At 56.6% G+C, this 17,987-nt stretch overlaps 1 protein-coding gene across 2 annotated transcripts; it reads left to right on the top strand.

Moving 5' to 3' along the window:
• Window positions 1–1,714: 1,714 nt before the first annotated feature.
• On the top strand, window positions 1,715–16,791 carry XYLT2 (xylosyltransferase 2). Of its 2 annotated transcripts, none has more exons than XM_023204445.2 (11): window positions 1,715–1,952; window positions 9,287–9,779; window positions 10,063–10,238; window positions 10,510–10,712; window positions 11,159–11,239; window positions 11,439–11,655; window positions 11,743–11,919; window positions 12,169–12,431; window positions 12,715–12,910; window positions 13,838–14,171; window positions 15,623–16,791. In XM_023204445.2, the coding sequence occupies exons 1-11, from the start codon at window positions 1,818–1,820 to the stop codon at window positions 15,943–15,945; spliced, it is 2,598 nt and encodes an 865-aa protein (XP_023060213.1). In that variant the 5' UTR covers window positions 1,715–1,817; the 3' UTR covers window positions 15,946–16,791. The 2 variants fall into 2 exon arrangements, with proteins under 2 accessions (XP_023060213.1, XP_023060212.1); XM_023204444.3 differs by having other exon boundaries at window positions 1,762–1,952; window positions 11,406–11,655.
• The last annotated feature ends 1,196 nt before the right edge of the window (window positions 16,792–17,987 follow it).

Below are 17,987 nucleotides of genomic sequence, written 5' to 3'. Positions count from 1 at the left end.
GGGGAAAGGATAGCCACCAAAATGTTAATGATGATTATCTTAAGGGGTGGGACTGTAGGTGACTTTTACTTTTTTTCTTATTTGTTTAGTGTTTACATGTTATATAATGAGTATTTATTACTTACATAATCAGTGAAAAATAAAGCTATTTTCATTGTTGTGGGGGGAATTATTGGCGGGTAGAAGTCCCTAGAGGATCTGATTTAATGAGCACACAAGATCAATATTTAATTAACATATCAATTGCTGGCATGTCAACTGATGTTTTCCAAAATCTTTGAAGTGCAGGCTCTCTTAAGTAGCCAAACTGTCGTTGGAAACATTGTTTACAATTCTCCCATTTAACAAACGCGGAGGAACAGAATGATTACAAATGCTAAAGCACGTAAGACGATTAAAGGAGGTTTATTTATGTACCATCAAATGCTTGTGTATCCTGTACACATCAGTTTAGAATTCTCTCATCAACCCAACCTTCTGGCAACTTCCAAACCCCTCCATCATGGCCTTCTAACTTTTCAAACTTTTTTTTTTTGTAAGCCACTTCTCTTTCCAGACCTCTCTGTAGTGGTTCCTAAAGTCTTCCCTTGAAACCTTCTAACTTGTGTTTGCTATTTTTATGACTTCCTCCTCCCAGTGCCTGGCTTCCCCAGCTGGGGATTCACCTTGCTTTGGTGGCCACTCTTTTGCTTTTCTCTCCTTCCCTCTCTCCATGGGCCTGCCAGGCTCAGGGGAGGCCACAGGTGCTTAGACTTTGTCCAAAGTGGTGTTCATTGAACACACTGGATTCTCAAACAAATGTTAGGGCCAGCTGGTTAGACGGGAAGCTGGGCCTCGCCTGCTTGCTCTCTGCAACATTTCTTGAGCATTGCTGGGTGTCCAAAGCAGGGTGAGATCCCAGAGCAGTCACGACAGGATGTGTGATTGGTGCTCACTGCACAGTGCTGGGGACGCACAGGAGGATGCCACTGATGGCGTAGGGGCTGGGGGGAAAGTTGCTAGGACTTGGCAGAGGGAGCAGCACGTGTCTAGGTCTACTGGTTCTCCAAGTTTGGTCCTAGAGCAAAGGCATCAGCATTACCTGGGGACTTACTGAAAATTCTACTGTTTAGGCCCCACTACCGACCTACCAAAGCAGACACTCTGGGGGAGGGAGGAGGGACACCAAAAATCTGTTTTATCAAGACCTCCAAGAGACTCCGAGTAGTTTGAGAACCACGACTCTGGGAGCGGCCTGAGGATGCTTAGGATGAGCGCAGAGCGGAAAGGAGGATTCGTGAAGGCTCTCTGATGCCCGTCAAGGGGTTAGACTTTGACCCGCAGGTGCGGCCCCCAGGTTTTTAAGCAGAGGCCTGTGGCTCTCACACGCCCTCTCCCAAGGCGGCGTCTCTGGGAGCCCTGGCTTTCCCAGGGCCCCCGGGACAGAGAGCTTACAGGCGTGGGACTGAACTCGCCCACGACCCTGATACTAGGCAAGAGAGGTTGTGCCGCAGACCCTCCACTCCCTAGCACCAGGCGCTCGCCGTACAGGTGGAGGGGAGCACACGTGGGAGCCAGGGGCACCAGCGGAGACAAGAGCGCAGAAGGCAGGCGCTCAGGCCCACGCCCGCGGCTGCCGGGGAGGGAGGTGCTGCGAGCCCTGGCTCCACCCCTCGCCTGCGGGGCGCGGTGCTTTGGCCCCGCAGGCCCCGCCCCGGCGCGCGCCCGGCCCGCCTCCCCGGGCGTGGGGGCGGGAGGGAGACTCAGCCCCGCGCCCGTGCGCGCGCCCGCGGCCGGGTTGCAGGGCTGGGCGCGTGCCCCGCGTCCCGGGCAGGAAGATGGTGGCGAGCGCGCGAGTGCAGAAGCTGGTGCGGCGCTACAAGCTGGCGATTGCCACGGCGCTGGCCATCCTGCTGCTGCAGGGCCTGGTGGTGTGGAGCTTCAGCGGCCTGGAGGAGGACGAGGCGGGCGAGGTGCTCGGACAACCAGGCGGGCGGGCAGGCCGGGCGCGGGGGCGCGCGGGGTCCTGGCGGGGCTGCGGGCGGCCCCAGCCGGGGAAGTGGGGCACCGGCCGCGTGCGTGCGTGCGGGGCGCCGGCGGTCGCCTGGAGCGGAGCATCCGGCGCCTGGCACTCCCTTACCCCGCAGGCCTAGGGAGCTGCGCGCGGGGACAGTGCGTGACCTGGAGACCCGGGCCCTGGTGCATTGGGGGCCGGGGCGGGAGGAGCAGGTCATGCTGGGGTGGTCTCCGGCCAAGGGAGCGATGAAGGTCAGGCGCGCGAGCGGGGCTGGGAGGCGGGGCTGGGCCCGAACCTGCTCGGAGGTGGGGAGCCCCAGGCCAAACTTTCTGAAGTTGGGAGGGGGCGGGGATGTGCGCGCCGTGGGCGGAGGAGTGGGGCCAAGGGACCCAGAGCGTCCTTCCCCAGCTGAGCTCGAGGGGGCAGCGGCCGGTGAGCAAGTGGAGCTCGGGGGTGGAATTCGGGCCTGGGACAAAGTGTGTACCTGGGAACTGAAGGAACAAGGAGTGACCCCGAGGGAGAGAACTGGAGTCTTCCCGAGGTGTGGCTTCCTCAGCCAGAGGTTTGAAGAACCTGGATGAGTCTCCGGAGGGCAGGGGGAGGAGGAACTGAGCTGGTGAGTTGGCCTCAGGACCTTAGGGAATTAGGGAGGGGCCCCTGGCTCTAAGGGAATGGGGACTGTAACAGAGTCCCAGCCGTAGAGCAGGGGCAACCAACAGCCGTCTCAGCCCCCAGGTCCCTGCCTCGAGGGTCTTTCTCCCTCTTCCCTGATGTGGTTGCAGCTGGAGGCTCAGACACCTCAGCGGTGTGGTGAGGAAGGGTCCATTGGGTCTGGGTTCATGCTGCGGAGATGGAGAGGACAGGCCACACCACAGTCCTAAGCTGTGGCCAAGAGGTCAGGGCCTCCCTGCCCCCAGCGCCCCTGTTCTGCTGCCTCCAGGGATCCGGGTCAGAGACTCTGTCTGCTGCTGTCCTCGGACAAGCCCCGATACCCACGACCCCTTACGGCATCTCACCAGCCCGGAAGGCCTAGTGTGGAGACAGAAGGGCTGCCCTTGCCTTTTTTTGGAGAACCCAGAGGATGGGATGGTGGCGGGGGCTGGAACAGAATCACAGGAGACCATAACTCCAAAAGGAGGTGGGGGCAGGGGCGGCTGGCTCCGTGACATCCGCGGGGATATGGACCTACAAGTAGGACAAGCAAGTAGGAGGGTGTTTCAGGCCCAGTGTAAGAAGACTCTTTGGGCAGATGGGACATTCCAAGATGGAATGGGCTGCCAAGGCAGTTAGGGAGCCCTCTGACACTGGAATATGGGACCACTCTGGGCTACCGCCCCCATCCCCCCCCACCTCCTCCTCCAGCCTCCTGGCTGAATGAATAGGGGAATCCTGGATTGGAATGTTTGAAAAAGCTTGTGCGGTCCAGGCACCCATTGCTGCTTGGACCCCCTGAGCTGCTCCCTCACCTGAATCTGGGGTTGCCAGGCAGCATAACGGGGTGCATGGGAAGGTGAGTGCTGAAGTTGGACCGCCGACTTCACCACTGTCTTCCAGCTCTGACCCTGAGGAGACCACCAGCAAATCACTTTGCCTCCTCCCTTATCCTCATCAGTATCTCTCCTCAAGATGGGGATAATATTGGCACCTCCCGTGCTGGGTGATTATAAAGTGAAAATGATGCCTGTGAAGCACTTGCAGGAGTTCCTGGCACACACTCAGCTGTCAGTAAATAAATAACTCTTATTATCCCAGCACTGTGCATTGGGAATACGATTCATTCATTCAATCATTCATTCCACAAATAGGTACGAAGTCCTACTTTGTACTAGACACTGTGCTAACACTGGGGATACAAAAATAAAATAGATGAGGTCTCTGCCCTCATGGACAGGTAATCTACAGGAAGAAACAGACAGCGAAAAGGAGCTCAATAGAATTACAAAGGGGTTGGGTTAGATCACAGGGTCAGGAAAGGCTTCTCAGAGGAAGAGGTGGGCAGGAGAGTTCAGGCAGAAGGCCTGAGGAGAATGGGCTTAGCTGGGCACCCTTGAGGAATGGACGGGAGGGTGTGGTGCTTTCCCTGGAAGATGGTTCCGTCCTGTGCGGCTGAAAGGACCACAGCAAGGGGCAAGAGTTTTATTCTGAGTGCAGCGGGAGAGCACCGAAGGGGTTTAAGCAGCACAGGATTCAGTGTGCATTTAAGATGTGCGCTCTGCCCATCTATGGAGAGGCTGAGAGTGAATCCCAGGGATGGTCACTAACCTCCAGAGAGCTGCTCGATAGTTTCCAAAGCTTTCACAAACACCATCTCACCACTTGTTTTAAATGCAGCCTGAGAAGTCAAAGGAGGTGGGGATGGGGGGAGCATTTCTGTGTTCACCCTCTCTGTGACTCAGAGAAAGATTCTAAGGTGGAGCTGCAGAGCCAGGAAGTGGCAGAGGATTTTAATTGCCTCCTTGGAGGAGAGGAAGGAGCCTCTGAGGCCAGAATGCATCCAGGCCAGAGGTCAGAGGACCATTCCCCACCCTCAGTCATCAGAAGGGCTCCCGACCTCAGGGCTGCTGGGGGCAGCCTGTGAGGGGCACAAGGCTGGGGCTGTGATGATGCTCTTTGGACATGCCTGGAAGGGACGGAGGTGGGGGCTAACTGCCCACCAGGGCCTCTCTGATCCCTCACTGCTGCCTCTTCGTCCCCCAGCCTCCTCTGGGATTGTCCTTCTCAGGGTCAGCCAGCTCCCACTGCAGTGCGGGGACCAACATGCCCGTCTCCTCCCACATCCTGGCCCCCACCACAGCCAACCTGGCCCCGTGCCTCATGCCCTACCCTCCTGACCAGCTTCCTGACTCACTGATACTGGCTTCCACTCGGAGAGCCTACAGCTCTCTGCCATCTCTACCCACCTAAGCTTGGGAATGTCTTTCTCTGCTTGCTGTGTGGCCACGTCACATGTCACCAGGCTGATACACACTCAGCTCGGTGGGGCTGCATTTACCTTTCCTAGGGATTCCCCAGCCTGTGGTGCCCTCCCCAGTGTGGGTACAGAATAGGGTCTGCTGCCTCTTCTTGCAGGTATCTCTTCTCGGATGGGAATGGCCGTCCCCAGCTCCCACTGGCCACCTTTAAGAGATCAGAGGGCAACCGAGCACTGTGGCTCATGCCTCTGATCCCAGCACTTTAGGAGGCCAAGGTGGGAGAAGCGCTTGAGCCCAGGAGTTCGAGACCAGCTTGGATAACATAACGAGACTGCATCTCTATTAAAATAAATAAAATGAAAAGATCAGAAGGCTGGCTGGGTGCTAGGCACAGAGGGCATGAGTGTAGGGATGGGGCTCTGGCCTGAAGGTGGCTGTCATCCTGACAGCGTGAGGTTCCTGATGTGCTCAGAAGGCCTGAGGAGAATGGTAGTGGGTAGGGTGTGCAGGGGTTGGGGGAAGCCCTGGAGAGGTGAGGAGCACAGAGAACCCAACCCAGCCAAGTCCAAGATGTTGAGGATCTTGGGCCTCTCTTGACTTCACGTTTGACTATTTCCTTCTCCCATCTGAGTAATCATAATGATAAAGATGGCAGCATTGGGCTGGGTATGGTGGCTCACGCCTGTAATCCCAGTACTTTGGGAGGCTGAGGCGAGCAGATCACTTGAGGTCACGAGTTTGAGACTAGCCTGGCCAATATGGTGAAGCCCAGTATTAACTAAAAATACAAAAAGTTGCCGGGCATGGGGGCACACGCCTGTAATCCCAGCTACTTGGGAGGCTGAGGCACGAGAATTGCTTGAACCCAGGAGGTGAAGGTTGCAGTGAGCTGAGATCATGCCACTGCGCTCCAGCCTGGGCGACAGAGTGAGACTCTGTCTCAAAAAAAAAAAAAAAAAGTAGCAGTACTTACTGAATGCTGTGCCTATGCCAAAAGCTTTGCATTCATTCATTCATTCATTCATTCATTCATTCAGCAAATACTAAGGCTAGGCACAGTGGCTTAGGCCTGTAATCCCAGCACTTTGGGAGGCCGAGGTTGGTGGATCACTTGAGGTCAAGAGTTCAAGACCAGCCTGGCCAACATGGTGAAACCCTGTCTCTACTAAAAATACAAAAAATTAGCCGGGCATGGTGGTGCGCACCTGTAATCCCAGCTACATGGGAGGCTGGGGCGGGAGAATCGCTTGAACCCAGGAGGCGGAGGTTGGAGTGAGCCGAGATCGCACCACTGCACTCCAGCCTGGGCAATGAGAGCAAGACTGTCTCAAAAAAACAAACACTTACTGAGTATGTACTACAGCCAGATACTCTCCTAGGCGCTAGGACTATGTCAGTACATACAGCAAAAAGCCCTGCCCTTGGGGAACTTACAATCTTCTGAGGAGAAAGACAAATTAAAAAAAAAAAAAATCAAAACAGTATAAATACATAGTAGGGTGAGAGGAAATATTGTGCTATGGGAAAAAGCAGAGGAGGAGGGAGGGCTGGCACTGTAAATCCAGTGGTCAGGATGGCCCTACTGAGAAGATGCCATCTGAACAAAGAATTGAAGGAGGCAAGGAGTGAGCAGTGGGGCTATCTGGGTGAGGGTGTGCCAGGCACAGGGGATAGTGGGTGCAAGGGCTGGAGCCAGGAGTGCCAGGGGGGATGAGGGGATGCAGAGGAAGCCACTGTGGCTGCAGGAGAGTGAGCATGACAAATTCCCAGATGAGGTCAGAGAGGCCTGGGTGGAGAAGGGGGCATCCAGAGAGCGCACGGAGCCTCTGTAGGCTCCTGTAAGGGCCTTGGTTTTTATCCTAAGAGGGGCCACTGGAGGTTTGGAGCAGGGGAGTGGTGAAACGGGATTTTAAGAGTTGTAACAGAAACACCAGTTGCTGTGATAAGAATGGATTTTAGGGGAACAAGAGTAGGAGCTGGAAGACCAGGGAATCCAGGCAGGGATAGTGAGGGAGGTGTTGAGAAGGGATCGGATTCCAGATATATTCTGAAGGTGGCCCCGACGGGATTTACTGATGGAGTGGATGTGGGGTGTAAGGGAAAGAGAGTCAAAGATGACTCCTGACCGGGCGCAGTGGCTCACATCTGTAATCCCAGCACTTTGGGAGGCCAAGGCAGGTGGATCATGAGGTCAGGAGTTCGAGACCAGCCTGGCCAACTTGGTGAAACCCCGTCTCATTAAAAATACAAAAATTAGCGAGGCGTGGTGGCATGTGCCTGTAGTCCCAGATACTCAGGAGGCTGAGGCAGGAGAATCGCTTGAACCCAGGAGGCAGAGGTTGCAGTGAGCCAAGATTGCGCCACTGCACTGCAGCCTGTGCAACAGAGCAAGACTCTGTTTCAGGAAAAAAAAAAAAAAAAAAATGATTCCCAAAAGTTTTTGGCCTGAGCATCTTGAAGGATGGAGATGTCATTAACTGAGATGGGGAAGATGAAGTAGGAGCAGGTTGGGGATGAAGAGCGGGAGGTACTTTTGGGCTTGTGGCCTTGAGAGGTCTATCAAGCTCTCATGTGAGATGTCAAGGAAGCTGGTAGTTAAATGCCTGAAGGTTCAAGCTATCCCCAGGCCAGAGAGATCAATCTGGGGGTGGGGATGGAGTTTAGAAACTCAGAGACTGAAGATCACTTAGGAAGTGAAGGTGCTAGGACAGGAAGGGCCCCCAGATGTGCCCTGGGAGACAAGGAAGCACCCAGAAGACCATAAGGAGTGGCAGTGGAGAGAAGAGAAAAGCCAGGTGGGTATCCTGGAAAGCAAATGCGGAGGGCGCTTCAAGCAAGACAGAGTGGTCCATTAAGTTCTTGGCTGCTGAAAGGCCAAGAAAGAAGAGGACTTAGTCTTGGAGAGCTTGTGAGCATGGAGGGGAAGGCCGGTGGGAGAGGGTTTACAAGGCTGGAGATGGCTCTCCCTCGCTGCAGTGTCTCATGCTCATTTGTTATTCCTCCTTACAGCTAAGGGAGCGTGCTCAGAGAAGTTAGGGAACTGCTGGTGAGTTGGCAGAGCTAGGCCCAGAGCCCTGGAGACTCTAGAGTGTTCACACGGTGGCCCCTGTTCCTCCGTCCGTTCTACATCTCATCCACCAGACACCAGCTAGGTGTCTGTGTGTGCCAGCTGCTCTGCTGGGCCCTGGGGAGATGGAGCTGACATGTCTCTTGTCAAGGAGTTCACTACTAGAGGAACATCCAGGGCCTTGGAGCTCAGCCCATTCCACTGCAGGGCAAATAGAATGGCTGCATGCCAGGGGCCTTGGAGCTGGATCTGAAGGGATGGATGGGATTTGGTCAGGCAGGGCAGGTAGGATGGGGGAGCGGAGGAGGAGGTGGCTGGACATGGTGTTCAGTCACCACCAGGCCATCTAGGGAAGTGCCTGGATTTGAGGAGAGGCAGCAGGTACCAGAGCACTTAGAACCAGGAAGCAGGGGCGCGGCAGCAGTAGAGGTGCCCTGCTGCACGTGCAGCGAGGTGACACCCTCCAGCTGTGGGCACCTTCAGGCCCTGCCTTAGCTTTCCAGCCACAGACTGAGTGTGGAGGTGGCTCAGGGCTCACCAGCTCCAGGCAGTACATGTGCTGGAGTTTTCCCAGGAGCCAGCCAGGACTTCCTCGAGGCTGTGCTGGAGACGGAAGCTCTTCTTGCCCCTCTCCTTGCATGGTCATCTCCTTTGCGGTCCAAAGTCTTTCCCTGCCAGCCCCTGCCCCATCGCTCACGGGGGTACCCGCAGTGAATCTCACGCACTCTCACTCTGTCTTGATCTGCTTCCTAAAGGACTCAAGCAGTACTGGGGTCTCAGACTTCACCTCCGTCATCCCCCATGGCACTCCTCCTTCACTGTGAAATGGCCCCAGTCTTCCCACATGGAAATGCTTTGGATTCATCTGGAAGTTAGAGTCTCACGAAGACCACTGTCTCCTCCCAGCCCTCGGTGGCAGTGCTGGGTCTTGGGTGGACATTTGTACTCTCGGTGGGGTCTTTGCACCCTTCCCTTGGGACACATGTGGATATTTATTTTAACATCTGCTGAAAAAGAAAGTGAGATCTGAGTCCAGAACAGAAAACCAAGCACAGTGCCATGTAATGAGAGCCAGTGGGGGACAGGGGTGTTGGTATGATGGAGGGAGGACCAGTGCTCCCTCGGTGGCTGGCTAGGGAGGCGCTCCTGTGGTGGTGCCGATTGTGTGGAGTCCTTAGGTGAAAAGCACTTCTCTGGGTAAAAAGTGAGCAGGAATGTCTAGATCTGAGGGTGCCCCCAACCAAGAGGGAACTCAAGGAGCAGGAGGAGGTAAGGGGCTGCCCCAGTGATGTGTCTGCATATCTTTTACAGAAAGGAAGACAGAGGAAACCACGGCCACTGGACCCTGGCGAGGGTTCCAAGGACACAGACAGTTCAGCAGGACGACGGGGCAGTGCAGGCAGAAGGCATGGGCGCTGGCGGGGCCGTGCTGAGAGCCCAGGAGTGCCTGTGGCCAAGGTGGTACGGGCAGTAACCAGCCGGCAGAGAGCCAGCCGGCGGGTCCCACCTGCCCCACCCCCGGAGGCCCCAGGCCGCCAGAACCTGAGTGGGGCAGCAGCTGGGGAGGCACTGGTAGGGGCAGCCGGCTTCCCACCACACGGAGATACAGGGAGCGTGGAGGGCGCCCCCAAGCCTACGGACAACGGCTTCACCCCCAAGTGCGAGATCGTGGGCAAGGATGCGCTGTCTGCACTGGCCCGGGCCAGCACCAAGCAGTGCCAGCAGGAGATCGCCAACGTGGTGTGCCTGCACCAGGCCGGGAGCCTCATGCCCAAGGCTGTGCCCCGGCACTGTCAGCTGACTGGTGAGGGACAGGGGTGCTCCAGCCCTTCCCAGGCTGGGGCAGGGAGGTGGCATGGCCCGGATCCTCACTCCCATCTCTCTGAGGAAGAAAGAGCCAAGGGGGGCCTACCTCCCTGCCTAAGTCTCATCCAGTTACTTACTAAGTGGCAGAGGCAGAGTGGGGACCCAGGAGCATGGGGCTCCAAGTCTAGGCTTCTTTGGAAGGCAGGCAGCTCCCTCTTCCCATCTCACCCTGACCCTTTGACCTTGGGGGGGCCTCGCCAATGCCTGTCCTCTGCTCTCAGGGAAGATGAGCCCCGGCATCCAGTGGGATGAGAGCCGAGCCCAGCAGCCTGTGGATGGCCCCCCAGTGCGAATCGCCTACATGCTGGTGGTTCACGGCCGCGCCATCCGCCAGCTGAAGCGTCTCCTCAAGGCCGTCTATCATGAGCAGCACTTCTTTTACATCCACGTGGACAAGGTATTGTGGTGGGGAGAGGCCAAGGGGTCTGGGGTGAGCAGAGCAGAAAGAGAAGGTTGCCGACAGACAGGGTCTCTGACCTGGCCCAGGTAGCCTAGAGAGAGAAACTGAGGCCCTGAACAGGGGGGCGGCAGCATGAGCCAGCTCAGCCGCTTACGGGCTGGAGCCCTGCCCTGTGCTTTCCCTGTCTTGTGTCCCTTCACTCTGTCCTGGGGTGGGAGTGGGGATGGCGGTAACACTGGGGGCTAGCTGAGTGTCTCCTCCCCACCAGCGTTCCGACTACCTGCACCGGGAGGTGGTGGAGCTGGCCCAGCACTATGATAATGTGCGGGTGACACCCTGGCGCATGGTCACCATCTGGGGCGGGGCCAGCCTCCTAAGGATGTACCTGCGGAGCATGCGGGACCTGCTAGAGGTGCCTGGCTGGGCCTGGGACTTCTTCATCAACCTCAGTGCCACTGACTACCCAACCAGGTGTGGGGATGGGGCTCTGAGTCCTCTGGATGGGAGGGGATGCCTGTCTGGGCACTTGGGGTTGCAGAGCCTTGGTGGACCTTCTCTGCCCCATAAGCCTAACTCTGGGATCCGCCCTGCTCAGACATGGGCCCCTGGGCCCCAGCCATGTTTTAGGGGAGGGGTTGGTGTAAGATGAACTGAGAGTTGAGCATGATAGGAGATGGAGGGGAGGAGGAGGAGCCAGAGGTCTGTACCTGGTGTGCTGGATCAGACAGCAAGGGGCAGAGGAAGGCTGGGGTGGTCTTCCTCAGGGGCCTCTGGTGCTCACCACCCCAGACATCAGCCAGGGGTAGGACACATGGCCAGACAGCCGTCAGGGAGAGAGAAAAGCCAGAAGGTCTGCTCTGTGCCAGTGACTGCACAACTATCTCACTTGGCTGCCTGTCACCCTATTCCTTCACCAGGACCAATGAGGAACTGGTGGCATTCCTATCCAAGAACCGGGACAAGAATTTCCTCAAGTCACATGGCCGGGACAACTCCAGGTGAGGGAGTGGGAAAGGAGGCCCTGGTCCCAGAGTCTTGTCCCAACACCCCCAACACAGTTGGGCTCAGTGGCTCCAGTCCTGGGTTTCAAAGTCTCCACACCAGTCACAGGTTGAGGAGTGTTGGTTGCCAGGCGGATGAAAGAGCTTAGACCCCACCCTGCAGGATCCCCAGCCATGGCCTCTCTGCCGCCGGCAGGTTCATCAAGAAACAGGGCCTGGACCGGCTCTTCCATGAGTGTGACTCGCACATGTGGCGCCTGGGTGAGCGGCAGATCCCGGCAGGCATCGTGGTGGATGGCGGTTCTGACTGGTTTGTGCTGACACGCGGCTTTGTGGAGTATGTGGTGTACACAGATGACCCGCTTGTGGCCCAGCTACGCCAGTTCTACACATACACACTGCTCCCAGCAGAGGTGGGTGGCCCAGCAGGCATGAAGGCCGGGGAGGGCATGGGTTGGGCTGCCTGCAGCTCACCTTCCACCCTCCCTTGCTGTTTGAAGTCCTTCTTCCACACGGTGCTGGAGAACAGCCTGGCCTGTGGGACCCTCGTGGACAACAACCTGCGGGTCACCAACTGGAACCGCAAGCTGGGATGCAAGTGCCAGTACAAGCACATCGTGGACTGGTGCGGCTGCTCCCCCAATGACTTCAAGCCACAGGACTTCCTCCGGCTGCAGGTGCTTGCCCGAGGCCCCAAGGCTGCCCCTGGCTAGGTCTTCTGGCTTTTCACCAGGAGAATGGCAGGGTGGGCCAGTCAGAAAATCGTGGGGGGGCCTCGGCCTGGAGCAGCCCTCAGGGGTCTGGGACTACAACAGCAGCAGGAAAAGCTGCAGGAGGCTGAGCTCTAGGCAGTGCTGAGGGGCCAGCCCTGCCATGCCCTCTGGCGTTTCCAGAGCCCTTCACCCTCCTTGCCTCTCCTGCTCTAGCAAGTCTCCAGACCCACCTTCTTCGCCCGGAAGTTCGAGTCGACTGTGAACCAGGAGGTACTGGAAATCCTGGACTTCCACCTGTACGGCAGCTACCCCCCCGGCACGCCAGCCCTCAAGGCCTACTGGGAGAACACCTACGATGTGGCTGATGGCCCCAGTGGGCTCAGTGATGTCATGCTCACCGCTTACACGGCCTTCGCCCGCCTCAGCCTGCACCATGCTGCCACTGCTGCACCCCCACTGGGCACCCCACTCTGCAGGTGAGACCGCCTTCTGACATACAGCAGGCACTTGGGGTGTGGTGCCTTAGGGGGAGGCCAACCAGAGACTGACGTCCCCTGCCCACAACAAGGCCCCAGTCTGAGGCAAGGAAAAATGCAAATACCGAAAAGAAGGCTAGAGCCAGGCATGCAGGTGCTGTGGGGGTGAGATCTGGGGAAAGGAAGCGCCTGGGGAAGGGACTCCCCAGAGCCCCCTCCCTGGGACTCCAGGCCAAGTCAGGTGTGCTGATGGCATCTCCCTTTCTCCCTGCTGGCACCTTAGGTTTGAGCCCAGGGGCTTGCCGTCCAGCGTGCACCTGTATTTCTATGACGACCATTTCCAGGGCTACCTGGTGACGCAGGCGGTGCAGCCCTCAGCCCAGGGGCCGGCAGAGACGCTTGAGATGTGGCTGATGCCCCAGGGGTTGCTGAAGCTGTTGGGGCGCAGTGACCAGGCCAGCCGGCTCCAGAGTCTGGAGGTGGGACAGGTCCCCCCCCGCCGCTTTCTCCCAACCCCCAGCCAGACTTGGGGTAGTGGGAAGAGAGGGACAGACACCAAGGGAGGGGTAAAGTTCTTTTTCCCAGTCATGGCAGCCATGGTGATGCCCCTATGCAGACATCCTGTGTCAGCCCCCAGCCTGTGCACACTGAGGAGCACCTCCTGGTTGGGGTATGCAGAGGACATGCAGGGAGCAGGGAGGGAATTATCATTTCCACTACAACACAAGCCCAGTCTTCCAGACTACAGCGATTTCTCCTAGAGGGACAGGGACATTCGAATTGGGCCATGAAAGTACACTTCTGAGTGGCTCCTCATAGTTTTTTTTTTTTTTTTTTTTTTTGAGACAGTCTCGCTCTGTCACAGTGGTGCGATCTTGGCTCACTGCAACCTCTGCCTCCCAGGTTTAAGCGATTCTCCTACCTCAGCCTCCCGAGTAGCTGGGACTATAGGCGCGTGCCATCATGCCCAGCTAATTTTTTTATTGTATTTAGAGACGGGGTTTCACCTGACCTCATTATCCACCTGCCTCGGCCTCCCAAAGTGCTGGGATTACAGGCATGAGCCACCGCACCTGGCCCCTCCTCATTGTCTCTTTCTTAGAGACTTTGGCTTCATGTGGGAATGGTCTCTGGGTGGGACTTTGAACCTCATCCCTGCCGTATGGTCCCCAATAATGGGGACTGACCTCTACTGCCTAGCAGTCAGAATGGAAGCCTAGAACGAATCGCAGAGCTAGGAGAGATATTAAAGATCTCCTAGTCTAACCCCTTCATTTTGCAGATGGGGAAACTGAGGCCCAGAAAGAGACAGTGACTGGCCTGAGATTACATAGTGAGAGGAAGCCTCAGAGGAGGGAGAAGGACCTTTCCCCCACACTCCTGCCCAGCTGCCTCTCTCTTTACAGGTTGGCACTGACTGGGACCCCAAAGAGCGTCTTTTCCGTAACTTTGGGGGGTTATTGGGGCCGCTGGACGAGCCTGTGGCCGTGCAGCGCTGGGCCCGGGGCCCCAACCTCACAGCCACAGTCGTCTGGATCGATCCAACCTATGTGGTGGCCACATCTTATGACATCACAGTAGATACGGACACCGAGGTCACGCAATACAAGCCCCCACTGAGCCGGCCCCTGCGGCCAGGGCCCTGGACTGTTCGACTCCTTCAGTTCTGGGAACCGCTGGGTGAGACCCGCTTCCTTGTGCTGCCCTTGACCTTCAACCGCAAACTACCTCTCAGGAAAGGTAAGACTGCAGTTCTCAAATGAGGCCCAGAAGCCAGACAGAATAGGACTCGCCAGAGAGGTGACCCCAAGAAGCCAACCATCAGAGCGGATTCCCATCCCTAGAGTAAGGGAAGCATGGAAAGGCTGAGGCCTTGATCTTCTTTCCTGTAGTGTGCAGGGTCCTGCACCGCAGTGTGGTGGAAAGGGGAGCTTTACAGTCAGGCACACTTGGTTTGGAACATAACTCTGACTGGTTCACTGGCCTTTTGTCCTTGGAATTTACCTGGCCTTCCTGGGCCTCAGTCTTAGCACGTGAAGCAGGAATAGTACACCTATCAGGGACCTCGTGGTACATGCGACACAAATCCACTCAACTGAGCTTGAGTTAAAAAGGGGAGAAGACTGGAAGAATGCAGAGGTCTCCTTCACAAAGCTAGGAAATGTCTCAGGCCTTACTGTGAACCAGAGGTGCTTTCTCCATCTCTCTGGGGCCATCTTGCTCCTCATCCTGTCATGTCTCTATGCATCGACCTCAGACTCTGGCTCCCCATCCATGGCATCTCAGTGCAACAGACACTGACCAGGGACTTTGAGTTCCCAGGTTCCACATTCTCGGGACAGAAAATCTGACTGGCTGTCCCAGTCCACTCTCTGGCCAGGTGGGCAGGGTCATGTGGCTCTCTGCCCACTTGGCTGAGGCTAAAGGAGTAGGCTCTGAACAGAGACACAGGCTGGGCAAATTCCTGCAAGGAAGGGCCTAGTATAAGTAACTCCCCCGGAAGATATGAGGGAAGAGCCTCTGGAGGGAGGGAAGAGCCTCTGGAGGGAAAGTGGCTAGTATGCAGGAGGTGATAGTTGTAGGTGTTTCCTTCCGCCACCCTGTCCTATCACAAGAAGGTGGGTAAGAGGTGGGGTACCCTAGAGGAGGAGGGGGTGCTGGTGGGGCTGCAGCAGATCTAGGATCCAGGGCAGGCAAGCTGTGTCCCCCACACACCTGGACCTCCCAGTCAAGGGAAGAATGGCAACAATGCACAGCAGGTAGGGACAGGGGCTGCGCCTCAAGGACAAAGTCAGAGAAGGAGCTCTAAGCTGAGGGGACAAAGCTGGTCAGTGTCTGTGCATGAAGGGCTGAAGTGCCCGAGTACAGGCTTCTGAGGGCTCCGGGAGCCACCAATGATGGTCAGGAAAGGGTGTGGGACACAAACCAGACTGTTCCCTTCTTTCCTAAAGTGCCTTGAACCCACTGCTTTATTGCATCCTAAAGTTGGGAATCTAGAGCTTACTGCCTTGATTTTATAACTCAGTTTTATAGGCACAGAAAGTCCCTTGGATTAGCCCAAGGTCACTTAGCAAGCTGTGACTCAGAAGTAGGGCTGTGACAGGAACTGGGGTACCCAGACCCAACTCCTGGGTCTGGCCTCCACGGAGTCTGTGGGGGGGGTGTGCTTACTGCCTGCTCTGTACCCACAGATGATGCCAGCTGGCTGCATGCGGGACCCCCCCACAACGAGTACATGGAGCAGAGTTTCCAGGGCCTGAGTAGCATCCTGAACCTGCCTCTGCCAGAGCTCGCAGAGGAGGCTGCCCAGCGGCACACACAGCTCACAGGCCCTGCACTCGAGGCCTGGACAGACAGGGAACTGAGCAACTTCTGGTCTGTGGCCGGACTGTGTGCCATAGGCCCCTCTGCTTGCCCCTCCCTGGAGCCCTGCAGACTGACCAGCTGGAGCTCTCTGTCCCCCGACCCCAAATCAGAGCTGGGGCCTGTCAAAGCAGACGGGCGACTCAGGTAGCAGGGCCCCAGCTAGGACCCGTGGAGAACCGCGGGAATTGCACCTTACAGACAATGGAGGGGTCTCCCCTCCCACAGGCAAGAACCAGAGGCCCAGGCTGCACACCCATTTCAGCCATCAAGAACCCACACAGATGACAGGGTGGACACAGTATGAACTACTGCTGATGTCTCTGCTGGGGATCAGAGGGCTGGCGGGAACGTGAGAGGGGTGCCCGCAGCATTCCACACCCAGCTCTTCCTCGCCTTCCTCTCTCGTTTGTATTTTTTTTTTTTTTTTTAACTTAAAAAGGAAAATGGGTGGTGGGGGGAGAAACTAGAGCAGAAGATGTGCAATAGGGCTCAGAGCAGCCCCAGGAAGCGGGCCATGTCTGTGGGGAGCAGGGGCCTGCTGAGCCCACCTGCTATTGTTCTGGATGAGGCTGGGCCTGCCTCACTCTCCAGGGCCTCGTCCCCCAGCGTGGGCCTGTGGTGCTCGTGGCTGAGGCTCCACGGGGGTGCAAGTGCCCTGCCAGGCTCTAAGGCCTGAAGAATTGGTGATATGGGGGGGCACTGCAGAGCTGGGCTCTAGCAGGACAGTTATTTTGTAGCCAGGGGACCCTGGAAGTGGGGTGGGGCTGGCTCCAGGGCTTTCCAGCATACCCTGCCCCTGGATGGGAAAGGCAGGGTCAGGGCCCACTGAGAGCCATGCAGAGTTTCCCAGGTGAGCACTGGAAGTGTGAGGTCACACGAGCAGGGTGGGAAGAAGACTCTGTCAAGACTCTCAGAAGAACCTGGAGTAATTGTGCCTGAAGCTCAGCGTGAAGTCTGAAATATGCAACAGAAGAAATATATCTCTATCTCTCTACTCTGGGCTCTGTGTTTTTCCTCCTGGGTGTCAGGAAGCCATCACCATTCGTTGGGCCTTCTCCAGAAGTCTTAGCTGGTACTTTGGTAGCCTTGAGAAGGTAAAGATCTCATTCCCCCAGATGGAGGACACTTTAGAATACACACAAGAGGGACTCAAGAACTCATCTAGCCTGGGTGCAGGGGTTCACGCCTGTAATCCCAACACTGGGAGGCTGAGGCAGGAAGACTGCTTCAGCCCAGGAGTTTGGGACCAGCCTGGGCAACACAGTGAGACCTCGTCTCTATGAAAAAAAATTTTTTTAGTTAGCCAGGCGTGGTGGTGCACATCTGTAGTCACAGCTACTCAGGAGGCTGAAGCTGCAGTAAGCCAAAATTGTACCACTGCACTCCAGCCTGGGTGACAGAGTGAGACCCTGTCTCAAAAAACAAACATCTAATCCAACTCCTTTTTTCTGAGGGGTAAACAGGCCCAGAGAGGCTCGAAGACTTCTTTGCCACCCAGCAGGCCAGGGGACCAGCAGGACCTGAGCTTAGTTTGCGAGTCCTGACCCAGCACTTCCCACCCCCACCACCAGGCCAGGCTGCAGCAGATGCTGGTTCCTCTATCCTTGGCCTTAGCAGGGCCCATCCTAGAAGCCTGGCCCTGCCACGTGGGGTACCTTCAACAGAGGCAATCCCAGCCATGGCCTGGTGGTTATGATTGGAGCTTTTTCTTTTAGGGGCAGGAGCAGCAGCAGCCTAGGTCCCTGGTCACTGTCCTAGGACCCATGTTGTAAAGGGTTGTCCATCCTCCCTCCCTTTCCCAAGCCTCCTCTCCCCCTCCCACTCTCCTACCGTTGTCAGCCAGGGCTTGGTATCAGTCCTTCACACCTTACTTAATGTTGGAGCAAGGATGAAGGTTTCTAGACCTCTGAAGTCACCCTATCAGCCAGCCACACTGATCTCAGCTCAGGTTGAGGAACAAATTCTCGCCCAGGCTGCCACATGTCAAGTTCTCCTAGTTGCCAGGAGGGGGCACTCCTGACAACCAACCGATAACAGCATTGGGGTTTTTGTCGGCTGACCATGCCTGCAGTATCTCAATCCTTACAGCTCTTGGAGAGAGAAGAGAGGCATTTTTATTATCGTCATTTAGCAGATCAGAAAACTGAGGCTGTGAAATGACGAGCCCAAAGTCATAGCTATTAGATGATG

Source organism: Piliocolobus tephrosceles, chromosome 16 (assembly GCF_002776525.5).
Source record: "Piliocolobus tephrosceles isolate RC106 chromosome 16, ASM277652v3, whole genome shotgun sequence".
NCBI classification, from domain to species: Eukaryota; Metazoa; Chordata; class Mammalia; order Primates; family Cercopithecidae; genus Piliocolobus; species Piliocolobus tephrosceles.
The sequence above is the reverse complement of the archived record's forward strand: the minus strand, read 5'-3'. Positions and strand labels throughout refer to the sequence as shown.

Coding starts and splice junctions, on each gene's coding strand:
- XYLT2 (XM_023204444.3), top strand. CDS start 1,818: ATGGTGGCGAGCGCGCGAGTGCAGAAGCTGGTGCGGCGCTACAAGCTG. Junction 11,240..11,405: donor CATGGCCGGGACAACTCCAG/GTGAGGGAGTGG, acceptor CCCACCCTGCAG/GATCCCCAGCCATGGCCTCT. Junction 12,432..12,714: donor CTGGGCACCCCACTCTGCAG/GTGAGACCGCCT, acceptor CTGGCACCTTAG/GTTTGAGCCCAGGGGCTTGC.